This window comes from the organism of the source record quoted next, unplaced genomic scaffold, assembly GCF_019419815.1.
Source record: "Pyrus x bretschneideri cultivar Hongxiangsu unplaced genomic scaffold, Pyrus_bretschneideri_v1 Contig48, whole genome shotgun sequence".
NCBI lineage: Eukaryota > Viridiplantae > Streptophyta > Magnoliopsida > Rosales > Rosaceae > Pyrus > Pyrus x bretschneideri.
Window position 1 is genome coordinate 2,597,251 of NW_025999785.1, and position 24,182 is coordinate 2,621,432.

The 24,182-nt window shown below is 37.1% G+C and overlaps 2 protein-coding genes across 6 annotated transcripts; one reads left to right on the top strand and one right to left on the bottom strand.

The window, feature by feature from the left end:
- The first annotated feature begins 7,202 nt into the window (after window positions 1-7,202).
- On the top strand, window positions 7,203-17,617 carry LOC103965336 (protein ALWAYS EARLY 2). 5 transcript variants are annotated; one of them, XM_048568196.1, is made up of 20 exons: window positions 7,203-7,469; window positions 8,157-8,274; window positions 8,373-8,471; window positions 8,734-8,796; window positions 8,903-8,980; window positions 9,305-9,476; window positions 10,287-10,546; window positions 10,640-10,997; window positions 11,688-11,762; window positions 12,114-12,397; window positions 12,491-12,547; window positions 13,076-13,399; window positions 13,485-13,663; window positions 13,750-14,032; window positions 14,690-14,902; window positions 15,579-15,743; window positions 16,107-16,250; window positions 16,355-16,564; window positions 16,771-17,086; window positions 17,120-17,242. In XM_048568196.1, the coding sequence occupies exons 2-19, from the start codon at window positions 8,173-8,175 to the stop codon at window positions 17,068-17,070; spliced, it is 3,366 nt and encodes a 1,121-aa protein (XP_048424153.1). In that variant the 5' UTR covers window positions 7,203-7,469; window positions 8,157-8,172; the 3' UTR covers window positions 17,071-17,086; window positions 17,120-17,242. The 5 variants fall into 5 exon arrangements, with proteins under 5 accessions (XP_048424153.1, XP_048424149.1, XP_048424151.1 ...); XM_048568192.1 differs by having other exon boundaries at window positions 7,205-7,469; window positions 16,771-17,061; window positions 17,193-17,617; XM_048568194.1 differs by having other exon boundaries at window positions 7,205-7,469; window positions 16,107-16,217; window positions 16,771-17,061; window positions 17,193-17,617.
- A 523-nt stretch (window positions 17,618-18,140) lies between these two features.
- On the bottom strand, window positions 18,141-23,422 carry LOC125469945 (sucrose nonfermenting 4-like protein). The gene is made up of 13 exons (XM_048568197.1): window positions 22,635-23,422; window positions 22,375-22,462; window positions 21,387-21,563; window positions 21,194-21,301; window positions 21,022-21,081; window positions 20,714-20,803; window positions 19,951-20,085; window positions 19,677-19,821; window positions 19,437-19,610; window positions 19,225-19,288; window positions 19,053-19,122; window positions 18,600-18,717; window positions 18,141-18,505 (listed from the first exon to the last, which is right to left on the bottom strand). The coding sequence occupies exons 1-13, from the start codon at window positions 22,757-22,759 to the stop codon at window positions 18,414-18,416; spliced, it is 1,446 nt and encodes a 481-aa protein (XP_048424154.1). The 5' UTR covers window positions 22,760-23,422; the 3' UTR covers window positions 18,141-18,413.
- Window positions 23,423-24,182: the final 760 nt, after the last annotated feature.

Genomic DNA, 24,182 nt, shown 5'->3' on the forward strand with positions numbered 1-24,182 from the left:
CGTTTTATTTTTTAACGTTGCAAAAATCAACTGTACATATTTAAAAATGTTATTGTTGGTGAAGGTAAGGGCAAAGGCAAAAATGTTGCCCTCCAGCCCAAAAAACCCTTCCAGTAGTCCATAAAATCAAGGGCAAGTGGTGAGCCAACTATTGCCCGCCCAAACACCCGAGCTTCTCAAGCTCGTGCAACTCCCCAGCATAAGGCTGACGTTAGCCACTATTTTATTATTTTTTATGTCTGGCATATAGCAAAGGAGAGTGGCCAACAACACTACAGCGATGAGGCCCAGTACAGCAAAGCACTCAGACTTTTTCAACGGTTGGGACACATGGCCAAATGAAAACTGTGAATTTCCAACAGCTAGAAGATCTGAACCGTTAAACTTCCAACGGTAAAAGATTTGAAAATGTTATCGTTGAACATGTGGCGCGCTCTGGGGCATCGATTTCAGATGAGTTGAAAATGAACGGTTAGGAAATGTACAAAAATTACAAAAAAAAAAAAAAATTATATTTAATATTATTCTATCAATACCCAACTATGTTTCAACGATAAAAAAAATTTAAGGTAATGTTAAACTTTTGCCTTACATTTGAAATAATTTATTAGAATTAAACGATCGTTTTATTTTCTAAGCACAAAAATAATAAAAATATTTGTGACTAGTACTTGTCTTTGCCCTTACCCTTTTTAGATGGAAGAAGTTGCACAAAGGCAAGTACTATTCAAAGTGAATAGCAAGAGAAACTTACATGTCCTTGCTTTTCACTGACTAGTGGAAATGCTCTTATGGGCGTTGGTGTGATGGGCTTTCCATCCTACACATTAGGAGAGTCTTTGGCAGCAGTACAAAAGGATGGCCAGAGGTCTTTTGTCCCTAAACTAGTGTCTCCATAATGTCTCATTTCTAACTTTGTGACATATGTGCTTCAACTTAACATGATTTAACAATGTTAGCATTAAAAAAAAGGAAGTGTTATTGACATTCCAAAAATCTCATTCTACACTCTTCATAAGCGTATTTTTCTTTCCTTGGAAAGTTTGGAGTGTATAATGAAATTTTTGGAGTGCCAATAACAATTCTCTAAAAAAACACTAGGATTAAAGAAAAACATTAGCATCCCCCGAATTACCCCACAACCACATACCCTTAACCAGTCCGATCCTTCGGCGCAAAGCTCCTCATCGACAGCGAAGCTGATCTCTTTGCCCTTTCTCTTTCTTCCTCGCACTTCAAATCAGAGAAGTGGGTTGCGGCCAATAATTGAAATCGTCTTAACCCGTATCTCCACAGTCATAATCAGTAATGCTGTGGCAAAAAGTGCCAAAAAGTTAGAGAGGAGACACAAATGGAGACAACAAACCCGCGGCCCAGAAGGATTGGGTGTGGCAAATGAAGAGGATATTCAACTGTACAGAGAGCAGCGGCAAGGTGCAGCAGAGAAAGGAGAATTTCAGGGTTTTCTGAACTTTAAATTTCTTGTTTTCATGATTGTTTGAAATGTTTTACATGATGTTTCAGAATTTTTTCTTAGCTAAGGCTACATGTAGCCATGACCATGAATGCTTAGAATCTGACGTGGATTATTTTCAAATTCATCGAGTATCGTTTGATGTGTTTATATGCTTGGTTTTAGTATTAGATACCATCTTGATTTTTACTTGGTAATTTGATGCAAGTTGTGCAAATGCCATGTTTTCAACTTGAGTTAGAGGTCCTGCAAATGGATACCACGACTTACCTGGTAGATGCCATTCTCTAGGATTTGTGTAGTTTTTATATAAATTCTCATCGACTATGATGAATTTTGTTATATTAAACTAATTGAGATGCCATGAAGGGTTTATATTGGAATATATGTAATAATCTAGATGGTATAGATATTACATGAGTTAGGAGAATTTGGCTAGCAATGAGGTTGAACATTTGCTAAAAGTAAGTTGCAAATTGAATTGAGTTTGACGATGAGAATTAGATTGATTTATGTGGGATGATATAAAGTGTACAGTGTAGAACAATTCATACACTTTCGAGCATAAAGTTTAGTTTGATGATTCATACACTTGCAATCATAAAATTTGAAACTAAATTGGACTAATTTTGATTAGTTTAATTTTCGCAATAGTCACTCACTAAGGTATTGGCAAGGGACTTGGAACTAATAACGAATGTGTCTTACAAGTTCTGGTTTGAAGAAAAACAGTTCGGTTCGTGAACATGATAGTAAGGCATCTCTAATCGAAGGGATTATGTTTAGCCCCGTCCAGATTATAGCACTGTAAAAAATTATTTTTTAATGAACAATACCAGACCATTATAACATCTTCAACCGAATGAGCCTATTTTTTAGCTCCCTCAATAATTTATTATTTTAAGTTTGTTCTTTAATTTTATTAGTTAATTGAATTAAACTACCATATTAAAATAAGTCTCCTGACATATTTTGAGTGCCACTTGTCCTCAAATGAATAAGCCTCCTTACAAATTTTAGCTGCCACTTGAAGATGTGACCATTTGAAAATTATTGAAAAAGTTAAAGGAAAGATTATTGGAAGAGGTAAGAAAGGAGTGTGTAGAAAAGAGTGTTTGAGGTGAATAAAATGTGAAGAATTGAAATAAAATGAGGTGAGATAGTATGGAAGGGTGAAAAAAATATGAGAAATTGTGTAGAAATGTCTTAGATATTTATCGAAGAAAATTAGAATTAAAATTTTTTTTTTAATTTCGTCTTAAAAAGAAGAAGAAAAAATCTAGATGGACCAATTGAACAGGCTAACTGGCTGGCTAAGAATGGCAAGCCCGTTGGCCATATGGCTGGATTTTGACCCTGTGGATTTCAAAGTTTTTTGGCTCAGACCTCTATTAGAGATGAATTTTGTGTCAAAAATGACTATTCTTTGGCCTATAATCCTATAACCATCCTGGTTGGAGATGGCGTTTCTATCTGTGGTCTCAGTAGTTTAATTTAAAAGAAAATTAATAAAAAATGCTTGAAAACTTTGAGTTTTAATAATAAGGATAAAATAAAGAGTAAAATAAATAGTATTAGATTTGATATTTTATATAAAAATATGATTTTTCGTTAAAATAAACAATATTACGGACTTTTCGTTAAAACTCTCTTAATTTAACCTCTCACCTTTTGTGGTTAGCTAGATTCGGATCCATAGGGGGACACTAACAGTCAAACATGGATGACGCACATGAGCCCACCTCTGACATGATCGAGACTTGGAGGAGTTGGGAGTCACAGCAGCTTTTTGCTCGTCTCTCCGGATTAAGATTTTCTCATTTCTTCTTTTCATCTCATTTCATTTTCTCACATTTTTTATTTTCTCTTTCTCTTTTTATAAAGATTAATATAAAATATTAATATAATTTAATAATGATCGTTCAAATAAAATAGAGAAAAAGAGAGAACAGAAGAAGGAGAAAAAAATCATACTCCCTCTTTCCCACCTAAAGTGAGAAAAATGTTGAAGAAGGACTTGTGTCTTCTGAACTCCACCAGTTTCTAAAATCAAAACAAAAACCCACTCTCAAATGGAGGAAAAAAATCAAATCTACCATTCAATGAATTCACTTCCTCTTTTTGAATTAAATTCCGTCTTGTGCGCTAACGGAGGACGAGATTGGTGTCATATTAACCGCAGAAAGTGTTTTATTTTTATTTTTTTAACCTCCATTTAATTAAAAAGTGATTGAAAAATTAGTAATTTACAGGTTATTTGTTATTGTCATATTGTGTAAGTGGGCATTTTGAATTTTTCAAGTTGTTTGAATTAGCTCTACTTTCATTTAACATGTCAATTTTAGACTCATAACATATATATGGATTTGAAGAAAACAACGAGATCTACAATTTTGCCTAAGAACAATAACCAATTAGGAATGGTTGGTTACATCCAACTAATAAAAGAATTGTCTCAAGAACGGAAAAAATGTTGAATGTATGGTTCTTTCATCCAACTTATAACAATTTTAGCATTTTTAAACGAAATGATGATAATGGAATAGACAACAAGTTAAACTACACATAAGACTTGGTCATTGACTAAACTTGTAGCCTTACTCTTTAAACCTGCATAAGGCGGTTAGAAAGAACCCAAGACGGGGAATATCCACCAACTACAGAGTAGACTACTTCCTTCCCACTTATAGTTATTAAAAAGGACCAACTCCCCTGAAAGAAAGACCCTATCGTCCCCTATCTCAAAAATTATTAAATAATTAAAAGCGCTAATAAAAGAAAAAAAGCTGGGATTTTTTTTGGGGAAGGGGGGGGGGGTGAACAAGGCCTAAACCCACGAAGAAAAAACAAAGAAACATCAACCAGAACAAAAATAGGATGAAACTCAAGACCACGAGCATGGGTAGCAGCTGCAAACAATGATCCACCATAATAGACTCTAACAGCCAGCACAAAGGATGAGTCCAATACATGGAACCCAACTCCTCAAATCCACTTGACTCGAGAACAAAATGGGCATGATCAATGGTCAACTTATACAAAGGGTGTTGTATTTCAAACTAATAACTTACATCCACATACTCTCACTAGTTCTTATGATGCATAGACACATAACATGCTTTAATTCTTAGATTGTTCCCTGCAGAAAACAGAACCCATTGCAGGAAAATTTTGGTGTCACTTTGAGTCGAGGCACATAACATGCTTTAATTTTGGTGTTAAAGACATTTAGAATTCACGGATCTTCCCAGCGATTATCACGTCGATATCCTGATGCGTGAGCGGACTACCAAAACTTTCTCCTTCCATTTCTATCCTTGTCTCTCTTTTACACCAGCATTATTCATGCTAACTTGAGCGGCTAATTGAGTGCCCAAGGTTGCCATCTCTGCTTCTTTATTGGCCACCAGAGCTGCCATTTAGGCTTTCTTTCCACTAATTTCTGTTGCATTTCCAGCAATTGTTCTTCTGCGTTTGATGCGCCAGTCATCAGAACTTACATGTCTCCAGACTCGACGTCTTCACCTATCTTCAACCTTTGGAGTTGAGTCATTACTCTGGGAATCTCTTTTTGGGGAAGAGATTCATTTCCTCCATGATTGTCTTCAAGGGAATATGAACTCTCGGGAAAGTGCATTGCCAATGCTCGGGCCTTTGCACGCATGACAGGCCCATCGAATTGAATGTTGTCACCTTCCTTGACAAGTTTGTAAGCCTTGGCCTTTTGTTAAACATTTCCAGACGCTGTTAACAGGACTTCTTCATCCTCCTTGACTGCGGTCATCATGACGGACTCTGTTGTAGGTAGAGTGATCGGGATTGTTCCAATAATGATTTGAGTGATGAAGGGAACCCTGGTAGGCAGTGATGACATCACGTTGACGATCTTGTGTCGAGGCATGTTGGCGTCCTTGGATGAAACAGCTTTGGCAATCTCCCTTCATAAATACTCGATGTCTTCGATAACTTATCCTTAGTGATCTTCTTCGTAAGAGCTCGTCCGGCTCTCTTCCTTGCATTCTTTATAGCGGTCTTGGGCGGGCTTTTCATTGATCCAACCTTGATCATCTTGACAGCCACCTGGCTGGCCTTTGCTGCCACTTTCATCGTCACCACGCGGCAAATGGTTGGTGCTTGATCGACGATGAATGAGACTCAGTGACCAGCATGCCCTGCATATCCAAGTTCGGCTTGAGTTGCAGGAAGCTTGTGGAAGTAGACAGTTACTTGTGGTGCCATGTTCTTCTTCGTTTTCTAAAACAAAATATAACAAGTATATTAATTTCAAATTTAGAGATGAAAGGGAGAATGGGTCCTATTGGGCGTATTGTTACGAGAACAAATAATTTACTTGACACAATTTCACCATCGTTCATTTTTTACGAAGAGGATTTTATTAATTTGAGTTTGACTCATTCTAGGCTATGTGCTTATTAATTACAACCCTTCTTTTTAGAAAGGAATACCCTTTGATTCTAACATGAAAAATATGAAATTTGAGAATTTTGCGACTGCACCTAGGTCGAGCCCTAGATGGCCTACGTACCCGTTTGAGGGATCAAGTCACTTATAGTTCTTTTGATTTGGTATTTGGATTTTCAGTGTGTGAATGACCCACTAAAAAGGATTTGGTGTTTGGTTTATTTGGGTGAATTTGTTTGAATGAACCAGGGATTTGATTTTGTATTTGATGTGAATTTGGTTGAAAATGAACCAGGGATTCTGTTTAGTGTTTGGGTTTTGCAGTTGTGTCTAGAATGTGAGACTAGACTGCCCACATATCCTTGACTGAATCAAATCGGCGAAGTTCTGGACGTATTTGTTGAGGTTTTGAATCTTTAATGCCTTGTGCAGTTTCAGCTCGTGTGGCAAGAAGAATTTGAAATTTGATGCAGCTTCGTGCTATTTGGCAGTTATTACAGTTTCTTGCCATTTGATACTGGACGTAGCTTTGTGCCATTTGAGATTTGAATAATTAATAGGAAAATGACCCATTAATTAGAATTTGTGTATGACAACTTGGAGGGGTTTTAGAGCCCTTGTATTGATTTCAAACGAATTTGGCTCAAACGAATTTGGAATTTGATTGAATGGGTGGGTGACCCATTGAAGAGTTTACGTGGTTTTGTACCACTAGAATTTGGATTTTCCCATTAGCCCTATGACTTGGAGGCAAGCAACTGCTATTTTGATGCAGTCTGGAGTCAAACTAATATTTAGCACAGTGCATTTTGGTAGTACAAAACAGTATTCTTCAATATCTAATTTTTAGGTAATTCTCGCTTTACGATCCTCTAATATCGTGAAATTCGTACTTTTCTACCTTTGGATTTTTTACGTCTTAGTTTCATACTTAAAACTTTTTATTTTATTTTATTTTAGTTCTCCCGTTAAACTTTTTGTTAACTTCTCCTAAGAAAACCCGTCGCACTTCGTTTTACAAGGCATGTGGTATTGGGTCAAGAACTGTCAACGTTATCCCATAAGTTGGGCCTGGCCCAAACTCGAAAGAAAGGAATCTGACTGATATATTAATTTACACTAAAATTTGTTAAACCACGCATTCAGAATATTTTCAAATACAATCCCCTGTGCTCATTCGTACACACACCAAACCTCACACTGACCTCAGACCGTCCAGATACCTCACCGTTTCCACGTGTACGGCGATCACCACCCCACAAAAAGAAACTCCGTACTCTCCCTCCTTTGCCCTCATCTTCTACACGCTCTGTGATACTCTAATGAAAAAAAAAATTCAAAAAAATACAAAAAAAAAAAAATACAAAAAGTTTTCATTGGCTCTGCATTCTCACCTTTATATTCAAGTTTCGCGGCAACGCCTCCTCTCTATCTCATTCTCTCTCTACACCACGCACTCTCTCTCTCTCTCTCTCTCTCTCTCTCTCTCTCTCTCTCTCTCTCTCTCTCTAGCTCCCTCGCTGCTGTCCTCTTTTTGATGGTTCAATTCCGATCTTCATAAACTTCACGACGAGTAAGTACCTCCGATCTTTGATTTTTAGGGTTTAGAAAAGAGTCATCGGCTCTGAATAATTTGAAATTTTGGGAGTTAATTCTTCGAGAATGACTCTGAATTTTTGCTGATTTTCGAAGTGGTGGTGGGAAGCGGTTCTTTTGAACGAGTATTGTAGGTTTCAGTGATTGTGGAGGGGGTTTTTGAATCTTGGGAGTCGATCTCGAAATGTGATGGGCTTTTGAGGAATTGAGGGTTTTTCCGTATCTGAATTTGGTGTGTGGGTTGTGCTTGAGGTTGAATTTGAATTTGAATTTTGCAGACTGTTTGGTTTTCAAAAATTTAGTTTTCCATGAGAAAATGATGGCAAGCAAAGGGGAAGGAGTTTGTTTTGTAAATTGTTCGTGTTCCTCATCACTTGTAATGAAAAAGGACAGGGCTTTTTAATTTTTTTGAAGTGGTTGTACCTTGTGGTTTGATGCTCGATCTCGGGCTTTGGGTTTTAGTTATCGGTCTTAACTTGTTTCAGAGAAAAATGGGTTTTTCTGTTTTGGCTCGTTCTTGAAGAGAAAACATGCTTTTTTAGATTTTTGATTGTGGAATTGTTGCGATTAGTTGATTGTCGAACTGTAGTTGGCGTCACTGGATAGGAGATGTTTTAAATCAGTGGCGCAAATACAGTTCTGAATTTTTTGTTATGTGCTTCAGATACGCAAACCTTGCCATGGCCCCAACAAGAAAAGCCAAAGGTGTAAAGCGGTATGCAACTGTAAATGAGGCATCTCAGGAGAAATATGGCGGAGGGTCAAACAAAAAGAAGCAACGGGTAACTCATGGTTTCTTTGTTTATTTTTCATTTCGGCATTTGTGAAGACTGCTTACATAAATCAACTGATGTTTTGTTTGTTCAATTTTTTTGCATAGAAGAGAAAGTTGTCTGATAAGTTGGGACCGCAGTGGAAAAGGGGAGAGCTTCAGCGTTTTTATGATGCATACAGAAAATATGGGAAAGATTGGAAGAAGGTATGCTCGTATTTCGTTTCCTGGTTCTATTTGCCTTTGGAAATTTTGTTGACAACTAAAGCTGTTTGGTGGTGCTACTGCCATATATCAGCTTTAGGCTAATTGCACAGTACTTGGTGAAGCATATTGTAGGCAAATTTCAATTTGCCTACTTTAATGTCACACTAATAGTAGTTTATGCTAAAATGAATTGTTCTTTTATGCACTTTATGTTTTCTTTATTCCCTTATCTTTTATATATTTGATTTCTGTGGATTTCTAGGTGGCTGCTGCAGTGCGCAACAGAGGCATTGAGATGGTGGAGGCTCTTTACAATATGAACCGAGTATGTGTGTTCCATGATGCTACCTCAACCTTATCATTAAACTTTCATTATAAGGTGGTCTTTGACCATTTCTGACAATATGAATTGTCTATGCTTCTGATTTCAGGCGTATTTGTCATTGCCAGAGGGGACAGCTTCTGTAGTTGGCCTTAAAGCAATGATGACAGATCACTATAATGTTATGGTGAGACTGGAGTACTCTTTCAAGTTTGTCCCCTGGTTTTGGATTTAAAACATTATTTGGAATATGTTTGGGTTTTTACTTGGAGATGGTTTTCTAATTTCCAAAACTACTACCTGAGGGTCACTGTTGATATGGTTTGAAGCACATCATGGGCTCTTAAGTTTACTAACAATGTCACAGTACGCGTAAAAGAATGAATGTCATTAAAGCTATCCATTTTTTTCACATTATATAGTCTTGTATGTGCTATATTAGTATGAACTTGAATATTTCTACTCATCAGGTGTCTCTTTGTAACTCAATTTCTTACCTCTAAATTGACAGGAAGGCAGCGATAGTGAAAGAGAGAGCAATGATGCTTTAGGATTTTCTCAAAAACTGCAGAAACACAAGCTTGGGAAAGATCAGCCCAGTGTCTCGAAAGATGTTTTCCACACTCATCCAAGTGCATCGCTTGAAGGATGCCTGTCATTAGTAAAAAGGAGAAAGCTTGATGGTAGGATACCTTATGTGATGAACAACATCATACTAGGGCATCAACTATATTTATTTCTTTGTACTAATTGTTCTTTTACCTCATATCCTTTACATTTGCATGGCTGAAGATTAATATTCTGGTTGCAGAGTTAAAGTTGATGAGGAATAAGAAATATAACATAAGAAGTTTGGTTTGTTGGATTTGTGATACTACAGAGTGTCCATAATATCAAATGGGAAATTGACAAAGAGAGTTGGTGTGTAGATGTTAGCGTATATCTCAGTGGGAGGAGAAAAAGAATAAAAAGGAAGTAATTTTGTATGGTAGATTACCATGGTAAATGAATATTAGATTTTCTTTTAGTGCTTCGGGTGAATTTGGAAGAACTTTTTTTTTTTCCTTGTTTTGGTGGGGGAGAGTGAGGGTTGGGACTTCTTTTTATAGGTTGGAAGGTCTTCCTATCGCTACCCAATGATGCTCAAATGGTTTCAGTGATTGATTGATTTTGAATGTGACTAATGCAGTCATATTTGTTTAGGATTTCTTTTCCATGTTGGAAACCTAAATTTCAGTGTAGTAGTAGAGTATATTTATTCTTTGGAAGGCGATGGGTTTTCAGTGCTCATGAGAATCCACAGAAATTAAAAAACAATTAGAAAATGTTTACATGCATGTAGCCTGTTGCAGTGTTAGTTCATATATTCCTGTTTGGTGTCATTATATGATCATGGAACTGTCTTGAATATATTTTCTGATCGTATAAATAAATTGAAATATGATTATCATCTGAAGCTTGTTTTCTGTTATTTTGACTTCAATTTTAATCAGGTGACCAGCCTCGTGCAGTTGGGAAGAGGACGCCTCGTGTCCCAGTTTCATATCCGCATAAGAAAGATGATAAGGAAGCTTATGTTTCTCCAATTAAAAAGGGTCGGAAGTCAGAGGGAGACAATGATGATGATGTTTCGCATGTGGTAGCCTTATTGACTGAAGCTTCGCAAAGAGGAGGCTCTCCCCAAGTTTCTCAAACGCCATACAGAAGGCCTGCGCATTTAAAATCTTCTTCTGTTCAGAGCTCAGAAAGAATGGTACATAATATGGGTTCACTTGTTCTGGCCCTACATTTGTTGTCTTATTCATAGAGATTTATTATTTGATTCTCTTTTGTTTATATAATATAGCATCCACCACCAGGGAAAGCAAGTGCCAACCTTCGTCGTGCTTCAATGGACGGAGACTGGTTGGAAGGTAGTATAGGAAGTGGCGGGGCTGAAACAGGAGACTATCACAGAGATTTATTAGAAGGTGTAGGTACAGTAGAAATGCCTTCGAAGGGGAAGAAGTTGTATAAAAAGAAAGGGAAAGTTAAACACAGTGAGAATCATCAGTTTGATGATGGCGGTGAAGCGTGCAGTGGCACTGAAGAAGTACCTAATCTAAGTTCTAGGGCAACAGATGATATTGAAGTTTCAAATACAAAAGGGGAACGACTTTCTCCACAAGGTCAAAGGACGAAGAGCAAAAAACTTTATTTTGGAGGTAATTTTGCTTATGCGCATCATATATTGTTGGCATTCCAGGACAGAATAATGACTATTTAATTGTTACTTCTTCTTTTTCTTTTCATGCAATTGAAAGTTGAAGTAAATGGTGTGATGTTATCTTTTATTTTCTGGAATATGTTTTTTTCTTTGTTGTCGAATTTTGTTTTGTTCTTTTCTATTTGAAGTCTGTAATGAACTTAACTTGTTAGGAGACACTACCATATACAGGAACTCGATAAAAAGGGAACGCAAGTGCTTATTATTTGAACTTATGACAAGTAGTGGTTGTTGAAGTACAATACAGTCACATTGCTGTAAATACGTATTAATTGTGCTGATTGTGGAGATGATTTCAGAACCTAGAGGACTAACACTGAATCCAACCATATTTTTGTACATTTACGTATTATTTGTGCTGATTATTTATGCATATTAATATGACAATCAGGGGCATACAATATCTAATTGCAGAGACACGTACAATATCTAATTGCACAGACACCTTTAATAACCATTTTAATTTTGAATTCCATCAATTGCATGTTTTTTTTTTTATAAATATTTTTAGTACCATGAACTATATCTTGACTTCTGCAGGTATGGGTTTACAGCCTGCTATTTGTATTGAGAGTTGCTTTATATGTCTTGTAACGATATATTGATATTGCAATTATTCTTCTTGCAGATAAAAGTTCATGCTTGGATGCTCTGCAAACTTTAGCTGATTTGTCTCTGATGATGCCGGAATCAATGGAATCTGGTATGTAGATTGTTGCTTAGAAAATTTCCTGGATGGGCGTTGTTACTTTTTAGTGAGGCATTTTATCTATATATAGGGAAAATAGATCACCAGGTATAACTTATAACTTTAGTGAGGCATCCATTCGCATTTTACATTTACAATTTTGAGAGGATGGATAAATTTGAAGAAAATGACTTTAGATGAATTCACGAAATAATAGTTTAGTGCAGCATTTTGAACTGCACTTTGTTCTTGGGATTCATGTTTTTATCTGGGTGCAATTGTTAATTTCTCACATCTATTATGCATGGTTAAATGATCAAATATTTTCTCTTAAGGTATGATGTTATCCGTATTTGTTGGATATAGGATCATCTGTCCAGTTGAAAGATGGAGGAGCAAACATAGATGCGGAAGATAAATTTAGTGTACCTGAAACCACATCTACAAGCCAATTCAGAAACAAAAATAAACTCCCTGGTGCAAAACATAGATTGCCTTGCGCAATTTCTGGAGTTGAGGGTACCAATTCCAAAAAGTCCAAAGTTGGGAGGGATCCGGCAATTGATATTAATACTGTCTCAGAATCGGAACAACAGTCTCAGTCGACCACCAAAATATTGAAAAGGAAACGGAAATGTTTGGTGCCGAAGGTAAACATAGCAATGAAGGTTGATTATCAATGTAAATTCTCTTAGAATCTCTCTTACCTTTAATTTGGTGATGAACGACAATTCTCATTTCAGATATCAAATGCTGATGCTCATATGGATTCTGATATGAATGAACCTTTAAAGACTGAGGTATGTATTGCAGATCCTTTTTCTTTATATTTGAACATGCTTTTAACTGTCTTCTGTAGAGAGCCTATATTTTGTGGTTACTTTTTGGATTCCAAGTCTTGTAGCTATGAGCTATATATGAAGCACAGATATCCATATGATAAAGGTACAACAATTAGCCATTCTTGAAAAGAAAAAAAAAAGGATATAACCGGTAAATAAATGTATTATGTTTGGTACCATTTTATCAATGGGTAGTAAGTTTGTTGGATATTTTACAATTGTATATGTGTTATCCAATAAGACGTTTATCATTTTCAACATGATAAATTTTAGTATGTTTTTAGTTTTCACTTGTATTTATGGTCCTTTTTCTGCACCAAATGCAGTCACATTCCATTTCCATTAGGACAATATATACACATGTACATTATGGCTTCAAATTCTGGATCTTTTGAGGTGGACGTTATATTGAATGAAGTAAATGATTCTTTACCTGTCATTTTGTTTGAGTTATGTTTTACTTCATTTCCATGCCATATGTTGTAGGGTTTTGGTGAAGAAGAAAATAAACCGGTGACTAAAGGAAAACGCACCAGTCAAGTCTCTACTCCTTCGAAACAATGGAAATCAGCCAGATCACTGGAAGGATCTTTGAATGGCAATCATAGGCGAGCATTGGCTGATTTAACAGGATCGACCGCGCAAGTGCCCACGTCAAGCCAATTTAATTTGCCAATGAAACGAACAAGTAGACGTAAAATGTATATACCCAGAACATTGCACCCCAAAGAGAAGTCTTGTGAGAAAAAATTGAAAAATCAACTTAACACACGCTCAAATTCAGTGCAGGACAGAGCACTCCATCTAAAGGTACAGTCATGTGTCCTATTTTTCTCTCTAATTTTTTTCCATGTTTAGAACCAAAGTATTCTATTCTCATATAATTAATTTGCAGGAGAAGATCTCTTGTTGCTTGTCATCGGATTTATTACGTAGATGGTGCACTTTTGAGTGGTTTTATAGCGCACTTGACTACGCTTGGTTTGCCAAAAGGGAGTTTGAGGAGTACTTAAATCATGTTGGACTGGGACACATTCCGAGACTAACTCGTGTAGAATGGGGAGTCATTAGAAGGTACATATTTCAAGTAGATAGAATATGGTATGTAAATTGTGAAAATATTAACTGAATATTGTTGCATTGTTTTCTTTACATTGCAGTTCCCTTGGCAAACCTCGGAGGTTTTCTGAGCACTTTCTACATGAAGAAAGGGAGAAACTTAAACAATATCGGGAATCTGTGAGGAAACATTATGCTGAACTTCGTACTGGTGTTAGGGAAGGACTCCCAACAGATTTAGCAAGACCTTTATCAGTTGGGCAACGAGTGATTGCTCTACATCCTAAAACAAGAGAAGTTCACGATGGAAGTGTGCTCACCGTTGATCATGATAAGTGCAGGGTTCAGTTTGACCGTCCAGATATAGGAGTTGAATTTGTCATGGTAGGGGATCCTTTTAACTTGTCTGCATGTCATTTTTCCATTTTGTATTCGTTTGTCATCGTGGAAACTTTTTCTAGTCCCATTTTTGACAAACTACTTATTGACACTCTTGCACCCATCTTCACACACCAAATACTAGCTTATTTGATCTTTAGTGAGTTCAATAGTTACCAATGCTAGGTAAACTGTTTTCCCTTGACCATCCTATCTGAGGATTATTTGCGTGCATGACTCTTGGATTGAGATGCTTGACCTTATGTTTTTAATTAAATACTGGGTTCTACCAGATATATCACTCAAGTTATTACTTTTAGGGAATTATGTTCAAGTTTTCTATTTAGCTCTTACTGAATTGTTTTATTATCTGAAATTGAAATAAAATTATGTGGCTATTGATTCAAATAAAGGCTGCTACACAAACCATAAAAACCTTAGGTTATGCATTCAAAGGTTACAGACTGATTATTTACTAATAAAAGAAGATGAACCCAAAAGATTTCAGATGACACTGCTGTTCGCTAGCAGCTTGATAATTTGATATTTTATTCTTTTGTTTTCCTTTTCTTATGTGCTATCAAGTGCTAGTGAATCAGAATGCTACATCAAGAAAATCCACCTACTTATTTTGAGATATGACATGAGAAAATTGCTTTGCAGGATGTTGATTGTATGCCTTTGAACCCATTGGATAATATGCCAGAAGCTCTTAGGGGACGGAATATTGCTTTTGACAAATTCTCATGTACATCCAAGGAGCCAAATAAAAATGGAAATCTAAATTTTGGAGGGCCTATGATGTTTGCTTCAAGTGGGCATTTGGTGAAAGCAACTAGCCCCATGGACATGGATGCCTTCATAAAGGAGGAGAAGGTCAGCATTTCTACTAAAGCAAAATTGTGAATTTGTTTTTTGTTAAAACTCTTTGCAGTTCATAACATCCACTGCTTATCTTGTATTCTGGAAGTCTTTTTTCATGCTGTAGATTTTGCGTTTGACCTCTGTTATATCTTTTCATTTTGATTTAACATTTTCTGTACATTTTACGGCCTATGGTTATGGTTGCTACCTTAGGTGATTGATGGTATAAGATCTAGTTGATGAATGTATGAGGATGCTGGTTCTAGAAACCATAGTGTGTGGTCGGGAGAAAATAAATTTGAGAAATGGGCAGTTGCCTTTTCACCTAACCATACAACAGAGCTTAAGTCCCCAATGACCAGGCTGTTTTACTACAATTTCGCTTCGGAAGCACCAAACGTCAGAATGCCCATAGGTTCAATGGTACTCTCTTTCTTCTACCGGTAACAGGCATTTAGTGGCCCGCCCAGTGAATATGTTGAGTAGGCACCTTTTCCTGCATAGATTAGGAAGAAAGGGGAAAAAACTGATATTGTTGAACGAACTCTTCTTAACGGTTGAACTGCATTTCATGTCTGTAAAGAGGAATAAAAGGGGGGATGTTCAGGCAACATAGATTAGTCTCAAAATTCTGGATGCTAGTTAGTTTTCATGAGCAATCAACTAATTTTCTTAAAATTTTGTACAGGGGAATGCAATTTATACAACTGCACAACCAAAAGCAGTATCAGCTGATATTGGTAGGGCACAACAGACATCATATAGTCAACCTGGTATGGTGGTGGCACATAATCAAGCAAGGGAAGCTGATATACGAGCTCTTTCTGAGTTGAATCGTGCTCTTGATAAGAAGGTTATCCTTTTTTTCACCCTTGAAGCTGATTAATAGATGTATTTATTGTGAAATTGTGAACATCCTGATGCCGCATTACGCATGCATTTCGTTGTCTTATCATAAATTCAGTTAGCTTGAAAGCTGTCTTCTGTATGTAAAACTTCTGTTTCTGTTTTCAACCTTTAAGCCACTCCCTCCTGAATTCCTTAGGTCTTCGAATTTCCTCATTATGGTCGTCGGTGCCCTTTCCCACTTTGGTCAACTGTCTTAGTGTTGTCTTTATCCATCCCTGTGAATCTTTCGGCATCAAGCTTCTTTGCTAAACGTCCTTGAATTTGTAACGATGCTCAGAAAGAGTTGATTTTGTTTTTCGAATTTTAGGAGGCATTGTTGATGGAGCTTAGGAACACAAATAATAACATTTTGGAAAACCAGAACAGTGGAGAATGCACTTTAAAAGATAGCGAGCCTTTTAAGAAGCATTACGCCACGGTACTTGTACAGCTAAAGGAAGCCGGTGGCCAGGCATGTGGCTTCCGTGAATTTATATCATGCTTTACATGTGTTTTTGGTATACCATATTCTGCTCTGACCTTGTAGCGACCCTAAATAATCACTTCCACATGCAGGTTTCTTCAGCTTTGGTTAATTTGAGGCAACGTAATACTTACCCTGCAAATTCCCTACCTCCTTGGATGAAACAACCAGCCAATTCCACCATCTATGGTGACCCGAGTTCCTTCGACAGCTCTATTTCTCAAGAGTCAGGATCTAGTGTTGCTGACATTGTTGAAGTTTCAAAATCGAAAGCACATATGATGGTTAATGCTGCTATTCAGGTAACCGGATTTGTTGTAATTTTGGGTTTGTACGATATTGGTCTTCACATTTGGACTGTATTTTTTCAAATGGCTGAAAATCCAAACATTAGTTTTCTTTATCGCTGGGGAAAATCCAAGCAGTTGCTCTTTTTTCTTTCTTCGTTTTCTTCGGTATTGAAATTGAATGCAGTTAGTGCGGTAACACAATGATGCTATCATTACAGGTAATGGCGTCAGGGAAGTGCGGGGAAGATGCTTACGTTGGGATAAGAGAGGCTCTAGATTCCATCGATAACCAGCATTTCATATCAGAGTCTAGATTACCTGTGAACAGGTCTCAAGAGCAAGTAAATGGCAGTTTGGGCCAACGCAATCAGATAAGTTCCGGCACATCAGATCCCAACTTGACCAGTGATTCATCTGCCCCGAAGTTGCATACCGACGCTGACAAAAATGAGGCTCAGATTCTTTCGGAGGTCATCTCTGCATGCGTGATGGCCGTACACATGATACAGGTAAACTGAGCTAGTGTCGAGATAGGTCGGTAGAGAAAAATGCTAGCGTTCACTTTTGCTTGGTCATTTCTTACCTGCAACTGGATCCGTAACTGCATTGTGCTGAATATTTTTCACTTGTCCTTGTGCAGACATGCACTGAACGACAGTTTCCTCCGGCCGCTGTTGCTCAAGTGTTAGATTACGCAGTGACAAGCCTGCATCCACGCTGTCCCCAGAACGTTGGAATTTACAGAGAAATTCAAATGTGCATGGGCAGAATCAAGACACAGATATTAGCACTCGTACCAACTTGAGTCCGGTGCTTCCTTCCAGTCTCCGGAGTTGTTTTGATTTCTAAAATTATTCCAGACCAAACAAACTTAACTGACTGCCAATTACGCGCATCGGATTGAGTTTCTTGGTTCTTAGGCCTGTAAATTAGAAGCTGTTCCGTGTATATAGTCGATAAGGGCTTGGTTTTCGGTCCTCGTTTTCTCTGATGTCCTGTTGGCCAAAAGAAAAACGAGTACATGTTTCTGCTTAATGGTTGCCAATTTCTACAGCTTCTCACTCATTTTCCAGTGAAATGTATGACTAATTTACCTTGCAAACTAATTCTACAAGCAATTAAAGCTATAATAACGCCTAACCGTAGTCACAACACCCGAATTGGGCAACACCACGGTGGCACGGCTGGTGTGAGCCATTGCTTAGGTGAGCCATGTAAGAACTGTAACCGTTTTGATATTAAGAACATCCAATATAATTTCGGAGAATAAAACGTAACAATACCTGTAGCAGTTAGTTTCTTGCGATGCAAGGTACCGCAAGTGCTTTGCAAAAATGTGCACCATAACTAAACATTGAAACCCACTTTCAAATGCAGCCCACCACAATCATGGATGCCATACACACTACACACAACATAAGAGAGGGGATTGAGATCCAATCCGAATCTCTGTGTGCGGAGCTTGCAAACAGAGAGATCCAGACCACTCAATTTCAATCCTATAACGCCCATTAGTCCATCCCACTAACCCACTTCACAAAAACCCAAAAACTTGAACAGCCATATACACTTTACACAATATAAGAGATGGAAGAGAAAGCAGAGTTGATAAATTAAAGGTTTATACAAATGAAAAGGGGAAAATTTGAATCCTCACAATTTACAGATTTTTTTTCTCTTTGAAATTTCTATTCTTAAGTAAGGCAGGGCTCCGGAAACACGAGGCACCCATAAAAGACTTTTGAGTGATTAAATGAAGCCATTCAGCATGTGCAAAGACAAAAAACGCGCCGAAAATAAAATCACCCCCAATCCCACCTCAAAAGCCATGTCATGGTATATAGCAGCCAACATGTTTAAGCTAGCCTAGCAAGAACCTGAATACATCGCTCAAAGAAATAATCCCTTCTACACGCTTGCTGCCGGCCTCCACAATCACAAGTCTCCTAACCCCTAAAAATTAGCAAGGAAGCGACGTGTGAAAAAACTTGTTACTAACAAAAGCAAAACATAGCAAAGTTATTTACCTGATGGGCAAGCAACTTACCAGGATTAGCCAAGCGCTCCATCACTTTATGCAAAGAATCTGACTGCAAACACATCTGACATCTCTGCCCATTGAAGAAGCCATAAGGAGGATTTTCACTTTGTCCCAGTAGCAATGCCTACAACATGCAGGCAGGCACATTCAGTTCTCAGAGATGTGTACATTACCAAACATTTCAAAACTGAAAATTCGCACTATAGAAATTTTTCATCACTCATTGTCTTTCGATTTTGTATTTTGTCTCCCCGTCTATATTTTCGCTACTAATAGGTTGGCTTGCATTATGTGTTTGTGTCAACTAAACTCCAAGATTTGTGGACTCACATAATCACATAAACCTTTTTGTTGCACACCGAAACTATTCAAGACATACTGAAGAGGCTAACATCACCCACATGTAAAGATCATAGAATGTAACAGAGGTAACGCAAACTTGCACCATTTAGCAAGTACCTGATGGATGCTCAATTCATCAAGGCGAATCTGTGTATACGCTTTATCTCTGGCCAAAGCAGTGATATCACTGAGGAAGATACAAGAAGCACATTCAACAATTGGTCAAAGAACAAGGTAATTAGCTCTATGTAAAACTTGATGCAAATATAAATGAAATTCATTAGATCACCTTCGCGAATAAATATCCAGCAATGAATCATTACCATCCACTATAGGTATTGAACTAACGTCAGCTGCAAAAGAAAATACGAAACAGGATAAGCCACAAAGAAGCAGGAGTCAGGACTGATGTAAATAAAACCATCTGGCTAATTTTGGAGACAAGTAATAAAAACAAGGTAATATGTGAAGCAGACAGCTAGAAAAGAGAAGAAATATAACCTTGTATCAACAAAGAAAAGGCATCAGCAAGAGATGAATTTGGTCTTAACATTGCCAGTGGCCGTCCATTTGACCCTCCAATATTTGGAACCCATGTGCCTAAACGAAACTCAGATATAGGATGTAGGAGTATGGGCAAGGAGCTAGAAGAATGTCTAAAATGCCTGCATATGCCTGAAGTTTTATTACAGATTAGTAACTAAATGTGTAACCTTAACGATATATTAGAGAAATACTTACATTTTAGTACTCCGCAGAGGGAAGCAAGGTGCAATAGTTGTGGAAATGAACCATCCTGCGAAGTTGAATGGACAATTGGAACTGTTGCCACCTTGTTTTGCAAAATTTTCATTGCAACTTCTTTGAGAGAATCATAAGGGCCAGCCTGTATGTCAAAACAGTACAAATATAAGCATTATCATGATAGGTATAGAAGTTTCTGAATTATATAATTGCCAAAGATAACATGTCATTTAAAAATATAATACAAATTAGCATCTCATGAAGAACTTACAGAGACAAGACGCGATGGACAGTATCTCCCATTGTCATCAAGTTGTCTGTTAAGATTTATTTTTCCCTCTTTCCATGCTGCTACAGTATGAGTCTCAAGCTCTTCCTCAGTCAAGTTGGATCCATGATTCCCAAGCTTTCATAAGAACCATACATTTTAATTAATTTAGCATGTCACTTCCAGAATAAACTTATATTAAGAACCACAATCTGAGATTGGCAACCATGAAAACTCATGAGCTGCGTGAAACAATTTTCAGGGTAAGGATAATAAAGAACTTAAGGTTATTTGAAACAAGAAATTTGTAATAGAGGGAACCGTATAGATGGAATGGGGAAAGAAGGAAAAAAGACTAAATTTAAGGACCGTTTTTGTGTGCCGAGAATTCATATCAAGTGTTGTATTGGCCGTCAAATATTAACCAACTTCTCAGGATGCAGACTCCCTCAAGCACCATAAATTGACTCCAGCAAGGTTTGCAAAAAGAAAATAGACGCAACATTAAGTATGATGGCAGGAAGGATGTTACTTGTCTATAATATGAATGTTCAGAGATTCAAGAGAACAACCATTAGTATGCATTATGCACCTTGTAGCATAGTTGAAGCTTAGAAGCCTCTTAGTTACATGTAGCCTCAAAACTTTAAAACTTTTCAAACATATATAATAAATTGATAAAAGTGTGTATATTACAGTGTTTCATCCAGAACTAGCATAAGCATATACTTATAATAAGGAATGACAATTTTTACACGGGAAACACCTCTCTCAAGATTAGGATGAAGTCCATTGCGCTAAGAACTCCAGCAAATTGGCCCTTCTCAAAATCCCACAGAGGAGCCATAGGTAATCCCTTAAAAGGAACTTAAATTAGTAACCAAACATATAGATAGGTACATAATGAAAATTATTACCAAAGCAGAAACTGTTTAAATGAAATAAATGTCCTAGGGACAGATGAAAATTAAGCAGAGACAATCAATTTATGTAAGCTGGGGAATTAAAGCTCCCTCCCACTTTTTGTTTGTTAAAGTGAAAGCATTTACATGCGTTAGAGGAAAAGACATTCACCTGTTCATGCAGGATATGGAATGCTTGCTTCACAGGTAAACTATTATCCAAGGCAATGACCTGTGATCGCATCATGATTAAAATAAGAATGATAAATTACCAGACAACGGTGGTCAACCCCACTAAGCTACCTACTATAGCCAGCAGCTGCATAAGGGTAAAGCATTCAAACCTTGCCTGACTCGGGAAGCAACTCATAAGCAGTATGTCTGGACAAGAAAATAGATATACGATGACGAGAGATATCGAGATCAGCTTGTGAGAACCTAGGAACTGCTTCCTGCAATAGACCAACTTACAACATGACCTATTCTGTACTGCTAGACAACTCAAATCCTTGACTTAAATACAAGTGAAAAACTTACTACATGTCTAGGAACCACATCTAAGTCCATATTGGATCCACCAGAAGTCTCAGGACTGAAACTTGTAGGAACCATATCTTCTCCTGCTAGAAAGATGGTATTCACTACTCCACCATTCGCATTAACAAAAGGCTGATGCTCATCATGTCGCCATTGGCCATCAACAAAAAATTTGTACTGCAATTATTGGAAATAACACATTTAATATCAGCATGACACTTAAAGAAATTGTATGATGTACCAGTAAGCGAGCATATGTAGCCCTTGGGTGAGAATATCTTATGGCTGCGAGAGAAAGCAACAAGACGATATCAGCATATTAGGAGCATCGACCACCACAACCAGCACGTAGGGAATGGTATTATTATCTTTCCTTTACATACATTAAAGCATATAGGGTAAGAAAAAAATGTAATATAATCTTAGCACATTGATTTGTAGAGGTTCAGAGGTTATATATTTTAATGATGCAGGACAAAGTTTTGGAGTATTTATTCGAGTTTCATTTATTTAGCAGAAATATACTTCTTCACTTCATTCGGCGATCTAATTTGTGGTAGAAGGTCAACCCTTATGGATATGTTCGCGCTATGCCCTTGATTATGAGGGTGCTATTTATAGCCAATAGCATATTGTACGATAAAAGCCTGATGCCTGTGCATGCTGAACCAATCAGAGTTTCCTACATAAATAATTTTCCTTCATAACTCTCTACTGGAATGTAACAAATAAGAAATGCCAATTTCTTCCCTTTTCTGAGTGTTAGACGGAACATAAGCACGCAACAAACAATGTTACAGCATTCACGAATCCTGATTCATAATATTACATTGTTTATCCTTTATGCAAGCAAACTCAACTTAACTGTTACCACATAACAATAGCAATACCAATGATTACAGAACTCAAAATGAGAACAGTAAGTAAGATTTTAAACTTCAGCAAGTTGAACCGAGTATAATAGTGTTGATAAGTGTAAGAAATAAACCTGATGATATCCGGGCGTCAAATTCCAAACAACTTGAAAAACAGTTGGACACCCCTCCACTGGAGCCATAGGTATATGTTCTAACCACCTGTACATACAGAAAAATATATGGAATATATCACAACTTTAATCATACATTGACCATCGACACTAAATTCATATCACAACTTTAATCATACATTGAGCATCGACACACGAAAAATGACTCTCACTCAAATAACAAGAACTACTACTGGAATTTGATCAATGTCATGGCACACCTTGTGAAAGAACCACTGAGAAACACACTCCTTCCGCCATAAGGCCAGACAAACCGCGTCGGAATTAAAACCGGTACTGAAAGTCTACTGCTTTGATGCGCAGCACCCGAACCAGACCCAAACATTTCCCACCAAATTAGATTAACTTATACAAAAAATCCCAGAAACTGCAAAATTCGACACCTTCCCAGTTGATTATTTGCCACAAAAACTCAAATCCCACCAACCCAGTACACTACTTTTCCTGGAATTTAAGAACCCGTTTATCAAATCACACTTCAAAAAAACCTCACTCTGTTTTTTTCCTTTGTTCTTGCTTAGTAATGGGGATCCTCCACAACTGAGCAGAGGACCCTCAATGCTTGCACATGCAGTGCCACCAAATCAAAACCCAAAACACAATCTTTGATATGTTTCAATCTCAGCACTCTCTGATCAAATTCTCAGTCCAAAAGGCCAACAAATAAGCGGGCAGGAAGAATACCCACAAAACTCAGCAAAAAGCCGGGGCATTTTCCACAATTTGATCTGTGATCTACTCCAAGTCAGAGACTTTCCCACCAAATCCCATCCCAGAGCTCTGTGTCTCTGAAACTAGGTGGAGGAATTCGACTACTCTAGTGGTTGTGTTGTAATTTAGTGCATATTTTGGGGGCAACAGAAAGATACTGGAAGAAACCCCTAATACTGGAATATTGAAGAGAGAGAGGAGAGAGGAGAGAGAGAGAGAGAGAGAGAGAGAGAGAGAGAGCTGGGTTTGGATCTCCAAAAGCTGTGTCCTCTGAGTGAAGAATCTGATGGAAAACATCCAAACACTCCCCAATATAAATTAATAGTTGCAAAAAATAAATAAAATAGTTAATTAATTTTTCGGTGTATCTTAACATTAGCATGTGGAGTAACAATTTTACTTCAATTAACATGTATGCTTAGTGTAAGACATCAATCTCGTTAATTACCTGCATTATAATACGTAAAAAAATACATAACACGACAAGTGTTTTCTGATTCACACAAAATATCTAAATTAAGATCATTACTATATTAGCAGTTAATTACTTTTTTTAATGACAATGATGGCAAATTTCCAGAACTAAAATCATTATTTAAAGGGTAGTAGTTATATTAACTTTCTACTTTACCTTTATTCATATTTTCACCAAACAGGACAAAAGGTTTTTTTCATCCGAGAGAAAATGACTTTTGTTAAACTTTTAGTGAATGCTAGCAACTATCTCATTTTTATACTATCATCTTATTACATTACTTGATGTTCGAATTGTCTTTGCAAAACATAAGTAAAATTGAATCGATTATTCATCTAAGACGAACCATATTTGCAACGCTTGGTTTATGTTGAAAGTTATCAAACGGTTTAAAACTATTTACGTTTTTTAAGCAAAGCTAATTTATTAAAAAAAAAATCTAAAAAATAAACAATTCTGATCATCAAATAACTTTGCACAATCATTAAAAAAAAATAATACTTTACTACTTAAAGAACGAGTAGAAGTTCCTATCCAAAACTATTTGCTGCCGATTCACGGA